Below are 16,037 nucleotides of genomic sequence, written 5' to 3' on the forward strand. Positions count from 1 at the left end.
AAACATGACCCCATTTGGGAGATCAGCGCACATTTCTGTTGTATATTTTTTGCTTTTGTGACCGTTCATCACGCTGTCAGCTAAGCAGAGCTGACAGGGCAGTTATCATTAGTTAGATATTCAATGCACAGTTAGCAATAATGAAAATCTGAATTAATAAATGTATTCTGCGGTGACACTCCTGATAATAGTCAGTGAAGGACAGCTTACTCACTGACATGAAAGTGAAATAGCAGGCTAATGAATAGATTTCTGAGTGTGTGGCAGTGCAGTTTTTAGACGTTCACCTAGCTTCGCCGCATAGCTGGAACTACCCACACAATTCACATACGGCTCTTAATTATCAGACCGAATCCTAAACCTAATGCAAACATGGATTAAGAAGTGGAAAACTATCTTTTTAATAATCCTGGTCTTCTTTTGTTGACAATTTAAAATGTGTCCTCAGAAGCCACTTGCAGCTGCTCCATGAGCCCATTTATTTATTAGCCTGCAGTGAAGGAGTTAATGAAGTCTTACCTTATTTCACACATCTATGTCCTTGAAAACATTCTCATTGATTGGTTTTGAAATAGCTAGTTTTGTGTGAGTCAGATCTGATAACATCTAAGCCACATCCGAGGTGAATGGGATTTTCATATTTAATGTGTATTCAGAGTAAGCCAAGAAATGGAAAATATATTTAGAAAGTCAATTGCATTCATTCTAAAGTAGAAGTATCATTATCTATAGATTAAAAGATGGAAACCTGGAAAGACTTTCCCCTAAATTATTGTTGGGAAAAAAACATTTCCATAAAATGTGAAGGATTTGCATACATTCTCATATTAGAAACATCTATACCAGTGGTTCTCAACCTTTCTAATGCCGTGACCCCGCAATACAGTTCCTCATGTTGCGGTGACCCCAAACCAAAAAATAATTTTGGTGGCTACTTCATAACTGTAAGGGCTAGTTCACACAGGGGGCGGTATAGCGGATCTATAGCGGATTTAGGCACTGAGAGTGACGCGGGGAGTGGACGCCACGGGTCACCGAGCTGTGGAATCCACCTGAACAAAGGGCAGCCCATTTTTTTTCCCGTGAGCGGCAGCATGCCGCTCACGCAAAAAACAAGCCTGGCGGTCTAAATAGACCTGCATTTGTGAGAGGGCGGATTATGACTGGATTTCGCACCATAATCTGCCCCCTCTGTGCCTGTGTGAACGGGCCTTAATTTTGCTACAACCCATACCTCCCAACTTTTGAAAAGTAGAAAGAGGGATAAAATGTGCGGCGCGCAGAGCGCGCCACGACAACTTTGGCTCCGCCCACTTTTATGTTGACTCTGCCCATTCTCATTCATTTTTCACGTGCTCCTACACAGTATAATCCTCCTACAGTCACCCGTAAATTATATGTCCCCCCTCTATCTCTCCCCCAGTTTCATATAACCTCTTCATCTGCCCCGTTTCATGTCCTCTCCATCTCTGCCCCCAGATTCATGTCCCCCCATCTCTGCCCCCAGATTCATGTCCCCCATCTCTGCCCCCAGATTCATGTCCCCCATCTCTGCCCCCAGATTCATGTCCCTCCATCTCTGCCCCCAGATTCATGTCCCCCATCTCTGCCTCCAGATTCATGTTCCCCCTCCATCTCTGTCCCCAGATTCATGTTCCCCCTCCATCTCTGTCCCCAGATTCATGTCCCCCATATCTGCCCCCAGATTCATGTCCCCCATCTCTGTCCCCAGATTCATGTCTCCCATATCTGCCCCCAGATTCATGTCCCCCATCTCTGCCCCCAGATTCATGTCCCTCCATCTCTGCCCCCAGATTCATGTCCCCCATCTCTGCCCCCAGATTTATGTCCCCTCTATCTCTGTCCCCAGATTCATGTCCCCCCTCCATCTCTGTCCCCATATTTATGTCCCCCATATCTGCCCCCAGATTCATGTCCCCCATCTCTGTCCCCAGATTCATGTCCCTCCGTCTCTGCCCCCAGATTCATGTCCCCCATCTTGCTCACACACAGCCTGAACCTCCTATCACGCTCACACACAGCCTGAACCCCACTATTATGCTGACACACAGCCTGAAACACCCCCATCTTGCTCACACACAGCCTGCATCCCCTCCTATCATACTCACACACTGCTTGCATCCCCTTTCCACCCCTCTTGCTTACACTTGCTGTCTCCTCCCTCCATCTTACCTTCCAGTCTCCACTCACTACAGCCTTCCCTTCCTGTGTAACTCGGCACTGTACTGAATAGCTCCGCCCACACCAGAGTCCGATCACATGGTCATGACGTCATCACAGGTCCTTCACCCCACTAGGATCTATCCTGCTGCGGACAGTAGCGCGGCTTCTCAGCGGCTAAAGCCATTGGAAATATGTATTTTCTGATGGCTTTAGGCGACCCCTGTGTTTTGGTCATTCGACCCCAGCCTGGGGTCGCGACCCACAGGTTGAGAACCACTGATCTATACCATATATAACCATTGTGCCTTAAGCCTTGTACACATTTTCACAATATGTGGCACATTTATTTTGAAAATTTAGGTTTACCTAAACATAGTACAGGGGCGATGCAACTTTGTAAAGGCTGTGGCATAAGTTTACCTCTACAGTTTATAAAGAACCTGTCACCATGAAAATTCTTTTGCTCCAGGGCTGCACTGGAGCTACCACATAATAATACACTTCTAAGAACCTACAATCCTTACCATTTAAAGGGATTCTATCTACTTTTTTCAGTACTACCACGTCGGAATAGCATTAAGAAATGCTATTCTTCCCCTACCTTTAGAATTCTTCTCCGCACCATTGTTTCTGTGATATTCTTGGTTTTCTCCTTATGCAAATGAGTCTCCAGACAGCACAGGGGGTGATCCCTCTACGCTCAAACAGCACAGGGGGCGTCATCATATGCTACCTAAAGACTCTCCAGTGACGCCCTTCTTCTTTTACAGCCACGCGTGTCCTCCTGCGTCTTCTTCCGGTGAGACTGCTCTGTACCGACATCCAACACATAAGTGATGCCGACACAGAGTAACTGAGCATGCTCAGTATGCTCTGTACTACATAGAACAACATGAGCATACTGCACATGCTCAGTACGCTCATGTAGCAGCCACAGAAAAATGGCTGAAAAGACATAAGCAGCCGGCACTGCCCAATGGCAGAGCTGACTGTACATGTCTTGTTGGCCATTTTTCTGTGGTCACTACATGAGTGAACTCAGTCTCACCAGAGGAAAACTCAAAAGGACACGTGTGGCTGTAGAAGAATAAGGGCGTCACTGGAGACTCTTCAGACAACACAGGGCTACTGCCCCCTGTGCTATCTGGAGACTTATTTGTATACAGAGTAAAATATTAATATTACCAGGATGGCGGTGCGGAGAAGAATTCTAAAGGTAAGGGAAGAATTGCCTTTCTTAAGGCTTTTCCGATGTGATAGTTCTGAAAAAAATTGATTCTAATGATAGAATCCCTTTAATTTCTCTTCCTGCTTCTCTTTGCTAAGTCTCTATATCTTTCAATGAAGTAATCAGGAATGGGGGAACTCCATATAGTAAATCAACCCATATAGTGAAGATAGCTGTCAGCTTGTGATGTCCATGCAGGTTGGTAGTATTAGCGTAGAGATGCAGGCATAATGGGAAGAACCAATGATTACCAGATTTGAGATTTTACTGAACTTGACTGTAGAATAAAAGATACAAGTGACCTACAAAACTTCATACATCATATACAGAAACTGCACATTGCAGGAGTTTATTCAAGGTAACGGGCAACACTGTTGTCGCCACGTGTCACTCCCTGTCACAGACTCAGACCTCCAGTGTTTCATATTAGCATAAAGCAAAATGATTAATATTAATATGTTATAAATCAACGATAAAGATGCAAAATATGTGTGCAGCCCAAGGGGTTCTGAGTTATAACAGAAGGCTTTTAGATGCCTTCCCTCGTACATTGATCTCAATATGAAGTTCTGATCTGTTTTCACAAATCTGTATAGGCCATGCTCCTTAATCCTTAGAATGGATTGGAGCATTGGAACCTCCCTTGAACTGTACAGTACACTCATATGCTTGATGCCTCAAATCACAGTGGATTATCCATGCAGATATGCTGGTGGTGAATCTGTATCTATTTACAATTGCAGCATAAAGAAATCCCCTTCACGTGCTCCATAAAAAACCCGCAGTGCAAAGTGACTTGTGTTGCAGGTTTTAAACCCGCAGCATGACAATTATTGTTTTGCTCTTAAAAACAAGTAAATAACATGCAATAAGCTAAACCCCATTATATTGTATGAAATAATATTTGTTATGCCCATGTTACATACAAACAGCATACTGTACATATATATGGTATAACTGTGAATGTAATAATCTGAACAGTCAGTTAGCCGAGTTATTTATTGCGAATACCGTAAAAAAAATTACAAAATCAATTTTTAATGTATTTCCACCACCCTAGTGTATAAACTATACCATAATGTATTTGTACCTACAAAAGATGTTTAAAAAATCTTCTTCCTGAATAAAAGAATAAAATAAGACTTCACACAGCTATGTCAGCTAAAAAAGAACTCTACATTATGGCTGCCAAAATACTACAAAATCGCAGCATCATTAAGGCTGATATTGGAATTAAAGTGTTTAAGACATATTAAAAATGTAAGACTTATGTGTCAACCTAGTTCTTAAGAGACTGTCACAGCTGAACCTACTTTGCACACAAAGAGAATCTTACTTTCCTATAGTTTTTTCGTTAAATCAGTGAGGCAAACCCGAGCTAATAAGGACATCATTTTGTGCAGTTTATATCTAGCATTAAATATTCATGACATGTTGAATTTAGATTGCAGTGTATGTTTATAGTTTAATGTTTTGTCATTTCACAGGAGCTGAATCCTGAGACTACACATCCAGATTTTCGCCTCTGGCTTACAAGTTATCCATCACCAAATTTCCCTGTCTCTGTACTGCAGAATGGAGTGAAGATGACAAATGAGGCACCCAAAGGCTTGCGTTCCAACATTATCCGCTCATACCTGATGGATCCTATCTCTGATCCTGAGTTTTTCAGTAGCTGCAAAAAGCTTGTTAGTAATATTTATTAGATTTATAGCAATTGACTAACAGCATAGCTTTATTTTATTTACACTGTATCCTGTTGTTAGACACATATTATGCAGATAGGTTATATTAGATGTCACTTCTTGTAATTAATATGTAATATACAGCAAACTGTATTTGTTAAATAGAAACACATATGAAAAGTTAGGTTTACTATTATAATCATATGTTAGTACTTGGGTCATTTTATGAATATTTGCTAAGCATTGCCCAAATACTCTATATTCTCACAACCAGTATATGATCTCCATATTTTTTTTACACAACATATCTTTTTAGTTGTTATAAGTGCTATTTAATATATATTTATATTTAATAAATAGAAACTCAGGTGCTTATTAAACAAATACTGATTTATGGAGCCATATATACTTATCAGTATGCAGGCATAAGGCCATGCCGAGTCCCTAATGCTACATACTATCAAATCCATACACACTCTAAGTCTTGCCTCTGTAAGGTGACATATTCCGGTGGCACATCATTTCAGACTGGACAACCAGAAAATCAGAGGATCCACCAGCCAGACCAGTATTGATAATGGCCTAGCAGAAGACAACCAAATTTCAAGAATAGCATATAGTCTATTTCCTAGGAGTTGTTGGAGGGTGGGCACCCAGCATTATTTTATATGGTACGCTTTAGAAACCTCTTCCAAATCTGGAGGTACAATAAACTATCCTACAAGACTTGCACAATATTGAGAATTGAACATGACACACATTTATACTAAAATCTGTATAAGTTTTAGTAAATGGAAGTTATTCAGAAATAGGGCCCCATAGAATTCTGCATATAATGGCTCTGCACAATGGTTATATGACTTCAAGCTCAGTTTGGGCCCAACCAGATGGGAGAACCAAAATTCTTATGCTTAAGTGGGTTGCTATGACCTACAAAATTATGATAGTTGCTATCATATCTACTTTGTCTTTTTCTAAATAAGTCATTTTACAAGTATACCATAGACTTTTTATTTATATAAATTATTATGAAATTCACATTTAAAAGTATACTACATCAGGATAATAGACCAGCATTCATAACACAATTCCTGGTATTCTTTTTTATGTAAAGAATTTTTCTGTACTATATAATATTAAATAAGCTTTCTAATTTTTTTTTATTTTTTGTTTCAGCCTGAGTTTAAGAAACTGCTTTATGGACTCTGTTTCTTTCATGCATTGGTTCAAGAAAGAAGGAAATTTGGCCCCCTGGGATGGAATATTCCGTATGAATTTAATGAAACGGACATGAGAATTAGTGTTCAGCAGTTACTTATGTTTCTCAATCAATATGATGTAAGGATCCAAAGAAATTGCTGTTCCTACAGTATTGCTTTTATACTATATCATACTTTTCTGCTGTAATAGTGACACCATTGTGGACACAGAAAAATCAGAGGTGTAATAGGACATGTCTTTCATTAGAATCTGATACATTGTCTTACATTGATCAGTGTACAGTATATGCAGGGTTTCTTTTTTTAATATTCTACTTCACGTATATTAAGTGTGGTATTTTGTAATCTACTTAGTTGGCCCCAACTACAGTACCATGGGTACACATGAGTTTGTAAGAGTAGAGTGATAAGTGGGCTTGCTGTGCTGAGTTGCATTTCAGCTCCAATGTTTTAGCAAAATAAGTGCCAGTTATTAGCAGTGATGTATGACGTGTCTCATTCATGACAGAACATTCATGCAATCCTAAATTTGTTGCAAAATGTCAATAAATTAGATCAACTTTAACTTAGATAATGACTTTGTGATGAAGTGGGCCATTGGATTTTGCATGTTAAGAGTTAACTCTGCACTTACAAAATTAGACATGGACACCATGGAACAGACAGGTATAAGGTTTAAGATCTGCGATATGCTGTTATTATATACCCCTAGACTACTAGAAGAGAGGGAGGCAGTGACACAATGGAAATACAAAAAGGCACAGAGGGAATCAGTGAAACAATGAATACATACTGAAGAGGAGCATCAACACGTGAGAGGCAGGGAGAAGAAGAGCCACAGGGAAGGGAAGCACTGACCTATGGGAGACACAGAGGGAAGCAGTGAAACATGGGATACACACTGAAGAGGGGCATCAACATGTGAGGGGCAAGGAGAAGAAGAGCCACAGGGAAGGGAAGCACTGACCTATGGGAGACACAGAGGGAAGCAGTGAAACATGGGATACACACTGAAGAGGGGCATCAACATGTGAGGGGCAAGGAGAAGAAGAGCCACAGGGAAGGGAAGCACTGACCTATGGGAGACACAGAGGGAAGCAGTGAAACATGGGATACACACTGAAGAGGGGCATCAACACATGAGTGGCAAGGGAGAAGAAGAGCCACAGGGAAGGGAAGCACTGACATATGGGAGACACAGAGGGAAGAAGTGAAACATGGGATACACAATGAAGAGGGTCATCAACACGCGAGAGGCAGGGAGAAGAAGAGCCACAGGGAAGGGAAGCACTGACATATGGGAGACACAGAGGGAAGCAGTGAAACATGGGATACACACTGAAGAGGGGCATCAACATGTGAGGGGCAAGGAGAAGAAGAGCCACAGGGAAGGGAAGCACTGACCTATGGGAGACACAGAGGGAAGCAGTGAAACATGGGATACACAATGAAGAGGGGCATCAACACATGAGTGGCAAGGGAGAAGAAGAGCCACAGGGAAGGGAAGCACTGACATATGTGAGACACAGAGGGAAGAAGTGAAACATGGGATACACAATGAAGAGGGTCATCAACACGCGAGAGGCAGGGAGAAGAAGAGCCACAGGGAAGGGAAGCACTGACATATGGGAGACACAGAGGGAAGCAGTGAAACATGGGATACACACTGAAGAGGGGCATCAACATGTGAGGGGCAAGGAGAAGAAGAGCCCCAGGGAAGGGAAGCACTGACCTATGGGAGACACAGAGGGAAGCAGTGAAACATGGGATACACACTGAAGAGGGGCATCAACATGTGAGGGGCAAGGAGAAGAAGAGCCACAGGGAAGGGAAGCTCTGACATATGGGAGACACAGAGAGAAGCAGTGAAACATGGGATACACACTGAAGAGGGGCATCAACACGCGAGAGGCAGGGAGAAGAAGAGCCACAGGGAAGGGAAGCACTGACATATGGGAGACACAGAGGGAAGCAGTGAAACATGGGATACACACTGAAGAGGGGCATCAACACATGAGTGGCAAGGGAGAAGAAGAGCCACAGGGAAGGGAAGCACTGACATATGGGAGACACAGAGGGAAGAAGTGAAACATGGGATACACAATGAAGAGGGTCATCAACACACGAGAGGCAGGGAGAAGAAGAGCCACAGGGAAGGGAAGCACTGACATATGGGAGACACAGAGGGAAGCAGTGAAACATGGGATACACACTGAAGAGGGGCATCAACATGTGAGGGGCAAGGAGAAGAAGAGCCACAGGGAAGGGAAGCACTGACCTATGGGAGACACAGAGGGAAGCAGTGAAACATGGGATACACAATGAAGAGGGGCATCAACACATGAGTGGCAAGGGAGAAGAAGAGCCACAGGGAAGGGAAGCACTGACATATGTGAGACACAGAGGGAAGAAGTGAAACATGGGATACACAATGAAGAGGGTCATCAACACGCGAGAGGCAGGGAGAAGAAGAGCCACAGGGAAGGGAAGCACTGACATATGGGAGACACAGAGGGAAGCAGTGAAACATGGGATACACACTGAAGAGGGGCATCAACATGTGAGGGGCAAGGAGAAGAAGAGCCACAGGGAAGGGAAGCACTGACCTATGGGAGACACAGAGGGAAGCAGTGAAACATGGGATACACACTGAAGAGGGGCATCAACATGTGAGGGGCAAGGAGAAGAAGAGCCACAGGGAAGGGAAGCTCTGACATATGGGAGACACAGAGAGAAGCAGTGAAACATGGGATACACACTGAAGAGGGGCATCAACACGCGAGAGGCAGGGAGAAGAAGAGCCACAGGGAAGGGAAGCACTGACATATAGGAGACACAGAGGGAAGCAGTGAAACATGGGATACACACTGAAGAGGGGCATCAACACATGAGTGGCAAGGGAGAAGAAGAGCTACAGGGAAGGGAAGCTCTGACATATGGGAGACACAGAGGGAAGAAGTGAAACATGGGATACACAATGAAGAGGGGCATCAACACGCAAGAGGCAGGGAGAAGAAGAGCCACAGGAAAGGGAAGCACTGACATATGGGAGACACAGAGGGAAGCAGTGAAACATGGAATACACACTGAAGAGGGGCATCAACATGTGAGGGGCAAGGAGAAGAAGAGCCACAGGGAAGGGAAGCCGGACATTTGTCTAGTGATCACCAAAATAAATGAGGGAGATAGAAGGGGAGACAAAGAGGAGCAGGGAGGGATTTTTACTGAAGATGTAGGGATGAAGAACAGGGAGCCATGCCTTTGATGAATCCAACATCACATTGTAGATCACAATAGTCTCTGCACACAGCATTAAGATACTTCTGTTTCATACAGCAAGAGAATAGGTCACACTAGGATCACGTTACTTACTAAAGAAGGTCAGAATCAGGATAAAGAAACCAAATGTAAATAGCCAACATTCAACATTATAAAAAGTAAAAATAAAATCACAGAATGTCCTTATAAGTTTAAGTGGTTATGCTGCTGGTTACAATAAAAGGGTTCGGCCATTGCAGACACCCAGCGATCAGGACAATGGGGGTCTGAAACCCACTTGCGAATGAATCACAGTGTGTTTGCGTGGTTGGTTCTCCATTCACTTCAATTACCCCTCTGCCTGGAGCAATCAGAATGTGATAATTTATATAATGTATGTCCTTATTTTTGCAGGAAGTTCCATATGATGCTCTAAGATACATGACAGGAGAATGTAACTATGGAGGAAGAGTGACAGATGACTGGGACCGCCGGACACTTCGTAGCATTCTAAATAAATTCTACGACCCAGAAATCATTAAAAATGAAAATTATAAATTTGACTCAAGCAGTATTTACTACGCACCTTCAGAAGGAGATGTAAGCAGAAGTTATATTTTTATGATGAAACAATTTTAGTATTTTATAATTGAAAATTTATTATTCACAGAACTTCACATTATGTTTGAGCAGGTTTCAGAATTGTGTTATTCTGTATCTTATAAATTTTAATGAGCTAATATTATTCCATTTGTGTTAATTAAATGATGAGTTTATTAATGCAATCAAAATTTTTCTACAAACCTATGAATTATGCATTTAAAAGGATGATTGAATGATCAGAGATAGGCCTCATTCACACAGCAGTATTTTGGTCATCATTTTGCAACAGTATTTGTAAGCCAAAACAGGAATGAAACTTACAGAGAAAGAAAGTATAGTGGAAAGATTTGTACCTTCTCCTACTGCTCGTTGTAGAATACAAATAACGGTGTATGAATGAGGCTATATACCAGGTGCTATTGTATGCTTTTGATATTATACATATACATGATATAATACAGTGTTGGCCAAAAGTATTGGCACCCCTGCAATTCTGTCAGATAGTACTCATTTTCTCATATTGATACCCCTTGTTTAATGAAAGAAAAACCCACAAATGTCACATAAATAAGTTAAATCTGACAAGCTGGAATTTGCCAAACTACATGTTGACAAGCCATGAAGCTACTGGGAGAATGTCCTATGGAAAGATGTGACAAAAATTTAACTTTTTGGCAAGGCACATCAGCTCTACTGTATGTTCACAGATGGGAAAAAAAGAAGCATATCTTGAAAAGAACACTGTCCCTACTGTGAAACACGGAGGGGGCTCTGTTATGTTCTCGGGATGCTTTGCTGCATCTGACACAGGGCGTCTTGAATCTGTGCCGGGTACAATGAAATCTCAAGGCTATCAAGGGATTCTAGAGAGAAATGTGTTGCCCAGTATTAGAATGCTTGGTCTCAGTCGCAGGTCATGGGTCTTGCAACAGGATAATGACCTAAAACACACAGCTAAAAACACCCAAGAATGGCTAAGAGGAAAACATTGGACTATTCTGAAGTGGTATTCTATGAGCCCTGAACTAAATCCTATTGAGTATCTTTGGAAGGAGCTGAAACATGACGTCTGGAAAAGGCACCCTTCAAACCCGAGACAACTAGAGCAGTTTGCTTATGAGCAGTGGGCCAAAAATACCTGCTGAGAGGTGCAGAAGTCTCATTGACAGTCACAGGAATTGTTTGATTGCAGTGATTGCCTCAAAAGGTTGTGCAACAAAATATTAAGTTAAGGGAACCATCATTTCTGTCCAGGCCTGTTTCATGAGGTTTATTTTTTTTTAAATTCTGTTGAAGCGAAAAGCAATGTCTGACTTTCATTTGTTCATTTTCATAGAATTTTTGTTTATTATTACTTGTCAGATTCAAGTTATTTCTGTGACCATTGTAAGTTTATACTTTCATTAAATGAGGGGGACCAACAATTTTGTCCGTGTATGTGAGTATATATATATATATATATATATATATATATATATATATATATATATCTGTCTATCAATCTCTCTATCTATAATACATATGTGTGTAATTAGTTAAAAAGTAACTCATTATTATAACATATCTTTATACCATCACTACTTTTATTCTGCTCTATTTGAAAAACCTTTTTTAGTGTTAAACACGTCTGCATTTTGGCATTAGAATTTTACTTCCTACAGAAGTGCATAATGTCAATTCTCTGATATATTGTATTGCTGTTAACTAAACTGAAACCTTTACAAAAGCTATAGAAATAGTGCTGAATTCGTATGGCGTTGAAATTCCCTGTGGATGCCCTCTTGGCATTCTCAGAAGAATATACATATCACTTAACAGCGCCTATATTGGGAATGAACAGGGCAGAGGGTTTGTCATAGTATCTGTCAGCCATCACAGTTCCTTCCTAGCCAAGAAGTCCATTTATACCAGAAAAATTTCTACAACTTGCAATAATGGTATGGCACGGCAATATTAACCATTTGATTCACTCAACCAGAAAGCTTTTATCTATACAGAGATAATGAAATTTCAGGCAGAAATGCCCTTAGACTGTCAGTGAATGAAACAGCTATGTTATTTTATGATTCAGAATCTTCAGAAATGATTTACATCCAGAGACTAGATCAGATTACTAAATATAGTGACATTATATTCAATTATTTAGATCAATTACCCAGTTTCACAAAAGAGCAGGAAGGAGACTCTTCCGTATGTTAATGCTCATTCTTCAGCACTGCACTGCAGATTCTATGTCTTGTACTTTTCTTATAAGATGCTGTAGAGAATGGGAAGATGATAATAGTTTTAAGGTAGTTTTCGTCTCATAAATATAAATTGAAGTTCTGACCCTATTTTAACAGTGCCGTTTTATTCTTTCAGTACAACCATTATATTGAATATACAAAGACCCTCCCCCTGAACTCTTCTCCTGAGATTTTTGGTATGAATGCTAATGCTGACATTACTAAGGATCAGTCAGAAACACAGCAGTTATTTGATAGCATCCTTCTTACACAGGTATGACACTTGAAAATGGAGTAGACTTGAGATTTTTGGTTTGTCGTTTTTATTTTTTTTATTTTTTTTTGTTTTTTGGTATTGTCAAAAATTTTCAATATCTTCTATTAATTTAAGTCAGTTTTATGATGCCACTATATGCTGATTATTGAGATTAAATTGAGTCTTTACCTTTGAGCAACTTTTTACTAAAAATACAGCGAGCAGCGTATTTATTATATTAGGGTGTCCCATAAATAGTTTAGGCAATTTGATTGTGTACGTTTTGGCAGAACATATGCAGGGATGTTTCTTCAAGTCCACTTTGAAGGGCTTACAGCATTGGAATTGTTCACCTTGGACAATGCCTTGGCTAGGTGCCCCCCCCCCCCCCTTCACCCACAGGGTGCTTTGCTGTTGGTACCTCAGCAAGCAACTGTAATCTGCTGAGGGAATCTAGATACAAGTGTTCAACCCTTCTAGCCCGTGGTATACCACATGGCAAATAAATCATCACATGATGCCCATCCAACCATCTAAAACAAGAAAAATGTTTATAGCTAGTGCGGACAATGGGTATGGCAATTAAAAGCATATTAAACATGAAGCATATTAAACAATAATACAGATATGTCATTCGCACCTGAGTGCAACACTTTTATGCCCATGAAATTTCAATGCGCAATCTAGAGCACTGAGGGCGGCTCTATTGCTCCAAACTGCTATACCCCACGCTGCCCAGCTTCGCCCTTCTTCCTCCTCAGTTGAGTCACAGGTCAGCGAGCTAAGATGAAAAGTTGCCTGGCCTTGTCACTCAAAAAAGGGATGGCAGTGTGCGGTGTAGCAGTTTGGAGCCAAGACACTTCCCTCGGTGTTCAGATTGCTTATTTGCATACTGTGAAATAAATGAATACCTCTGCAATGGGAGCTCAAATTTTCATCGGGCTAAAACTGTATTGTTGGTTTAATATGGTTCACCCTGGTGACAGACTCTGAATGAGGTATTTCCCTCAAGTAATTTGGGATTTTCCAATAGGCTGATTTATCTTGACTTGTACACCATAAATCTAATGTACAAAATATTAACAAATTAAAAAATTTTTGTGCAAGTCCAGTTTTGGCTAAGGCCCCGCTTATTGAGCCAGAGTTTTCTTCTGCGGGCTTTCTGTCCCTGTTATACCTATAGAGAAAACATTACCAGCAGCATTAGTTTAAATCAGAGGTTCTCAAACTTATTTTGTCTACCACCCACTTCGAGAATTAATTATTTTCTAGCGCCCCCCCCCAATTTTTTTTACTTTACTACATCTTAAGAATCACAATCGCAGTCATTATGTTAATAATTAAATTATGTGTGTCATGTGAAAATAAGTCACTAGAAACTTCTCGCTTACCGCCATCTATGGTACAGTTTGACAACTTTTGGACAGGAAATAGTTACTGTCTAGTCCCCTAGATGGCATTACACGCAGAAACGCGCGTTAAGCGTAAAGGAGCGGTAAAGTTTGTGTTAAAAGCAAAAAAAACTATTTTGGGCCACACGGTGGCTCAGTGGTTAGCACTGCAGCCTTGCAGCACTGGAGTCCTGGTGTTCAAATCCTGCCAAGGGCAAAAAAACCATCTGCAAGGAGTTTGTATGTTCTCCCCGTGTTTGCATGGATTTCCATCCCATATTCCAAAAAAAGACATACTGATAGGGAAAAATGTACATTGTGAGCTCTGTGTGGGGCTCACAATCTACATTTTTTTTTAAAAAAAAAGCAAAAAAACTATTTTAAAGGGGTAGCCTCATGAAGCTTGATCTGCCTTCTAAGCTGCCTAAAAATCTTCTTTCTTCCTGTTAGCCCCACCCCCAAATGACCGTGTAGCTCCGCCCACCACATAGCGTGATCCTATGGGATGACTGAAGGGCCTGTGATGTCATCAAAAGGTCCTGTAGACTTGGATTTACCTTGTACGGAGTTTCCTAAAGGACCTGGCTCCTCTGCCCACTAGCAGCCTGCTCTATATAATAAAGCTTTATCCTAGTGAACAGAGAGACCAGGTCCTTTAGCCCAGTAGGATTTAGACTGCTTTATATAAGAAAGCAGCACTTATTCCACCCCCCCCCCTCTATCTCACAGCAGGGAGCTATAGGTGATGTGTATGTGATGTGTATGTGTGGTGTAGACACAGGCTGGCTCTGTACACTCAGCCCCCACACAGCAGGGAGCTACGTCATGTGGCTCCCTCAGCAATGAGCAGGGGGCCAGGTGCTAGTGTCCATAATGAAGTGAATAAAGTAAGATAGTGGACAAACAAAGCAGTTTTGCTGAAGCAGTGTATTTAGGAAACGTCTTAAATCCACATTAACAAGCAGTATAGATAGAATCATTGTTATGATACCACCCCTTTAAGTTAGCCATCGCCCCCTAAACCGCTTCAACGCCCCCCAATCTTCTCTGTGCCCTTTACTGCCCCCCTATAGGCCTCCAGCGCCCACAAGGGGGCGTTATTGCCCACTTTGAGAAAGACTGGTTTAAATGAACTAAAAGTGTTTTGCTGCTGATTTCCTTTAGTACTCAATGTCTGGCGCATACCGTATTAGTGTCCAGTAATAGTCAGCTAGCATTGATGGATTCTAGTAGCATTGATAACACTTTTCCATCATGGCAATATGCTGCTGAAAATGTTCTCCATGTTCGTCACTGCCTGCTTCAAGATTTGGAGGGAAAAAATCCAAATGAGAATGCAGAAAATGAATTTTCAATGACATGTTGCACTTCATCGCTTTGTAAGCCTCAAGAAGGATATCAACCAATTCAATGCAGTTTGGTGCTCGATAGTTGCCAAGGAATTTCTATGACACATCCTTGAAAGATTTCCAAGCAATTTTCTCAGGCCCCACCAGCAGTTCTTCGAAGTGCTTGTCATTTATGATATGTCAGATTTGTGGACCAACAAAAATGCCTTCCTTAATCTTGGCATCTGTTATTTTTGCTTTCACAAAATTTTTCATCAGCCCGAGTTTTATGTGAAGTGGATCATTGTTGGATCCACAAGTGCTTTATGTGCAACATTTTTCTGCCCAGGAGTCAACTGGTTACAGATTGGCCACTTCCTTCTACTGTAATGTGACTGCTTAGCATGGCTGTCTCATTCGCAAATAAAACAGCAGTACTTGATATATCCGAGCGGCAATCCAAGCCACTAACTAATATCCGCAGATGTTCCAGTTGTAGTTGCTGTACTTGATGCTTTTCAACAACAGTTCCATGTTCTCGTATGTTTCTTTGATGTGTGCACCATAACCAACGGGTAGTGAAGGATAAATATTACCATTGTATAACAAGACAGCCTTAAGACATAACACTGATGCGTCAATGAAGAAATGCCACTGAT

The 16,037-nt window shown here is 41.3% G+C and overlaps 1 protein-coding gene across 1 annotated transcript in view; it reads left to right on the plus strand.

The window, feature by feature from the left end:
• Window positions 1-16,037, plus strand: part of DNAH7 (dynein axonemal heavy chain 7) — a 263,832-nt gene that overhangs the window by 229,292 nt on the left and 18,503 nt on the right. Inside the window, exons 56-59 of the mRNA XM_075284818.1 lie at window positions 4,900-5,100; window positions 6,274-6,435; window positions 9,990-10,175; window positions 12,540-12,677. Coding sequence (XP_075140919.1) covers window positions 4,900-5,100; window positions 6,274-6,435; window positions 9,990-10,175; window positions 12,540-12,677 — 687 coding nt within the window. The remainder of the gene's footprint in view (window positions 1-4,899; window positions 5,101-6,273; window positions 6,436-9,989; window positions 10,176-12,539; window positions 12,678-16,037) is intronic.

Source organism: Leptodactylus fuscus, chromosome 8 (genome assembly GCF_031893055.1).
Source record: "Leptodactylus fuscus isolate aLepFus1 chromosome 8, aLepFus1.hap2, whole genome shotgun sequence".
NCBI lineage: Eukaryota > Metazoa > Chordata > Amphibia > Anura > Leptodactylidae > Leptodactylus > Leptodactylus fuscus.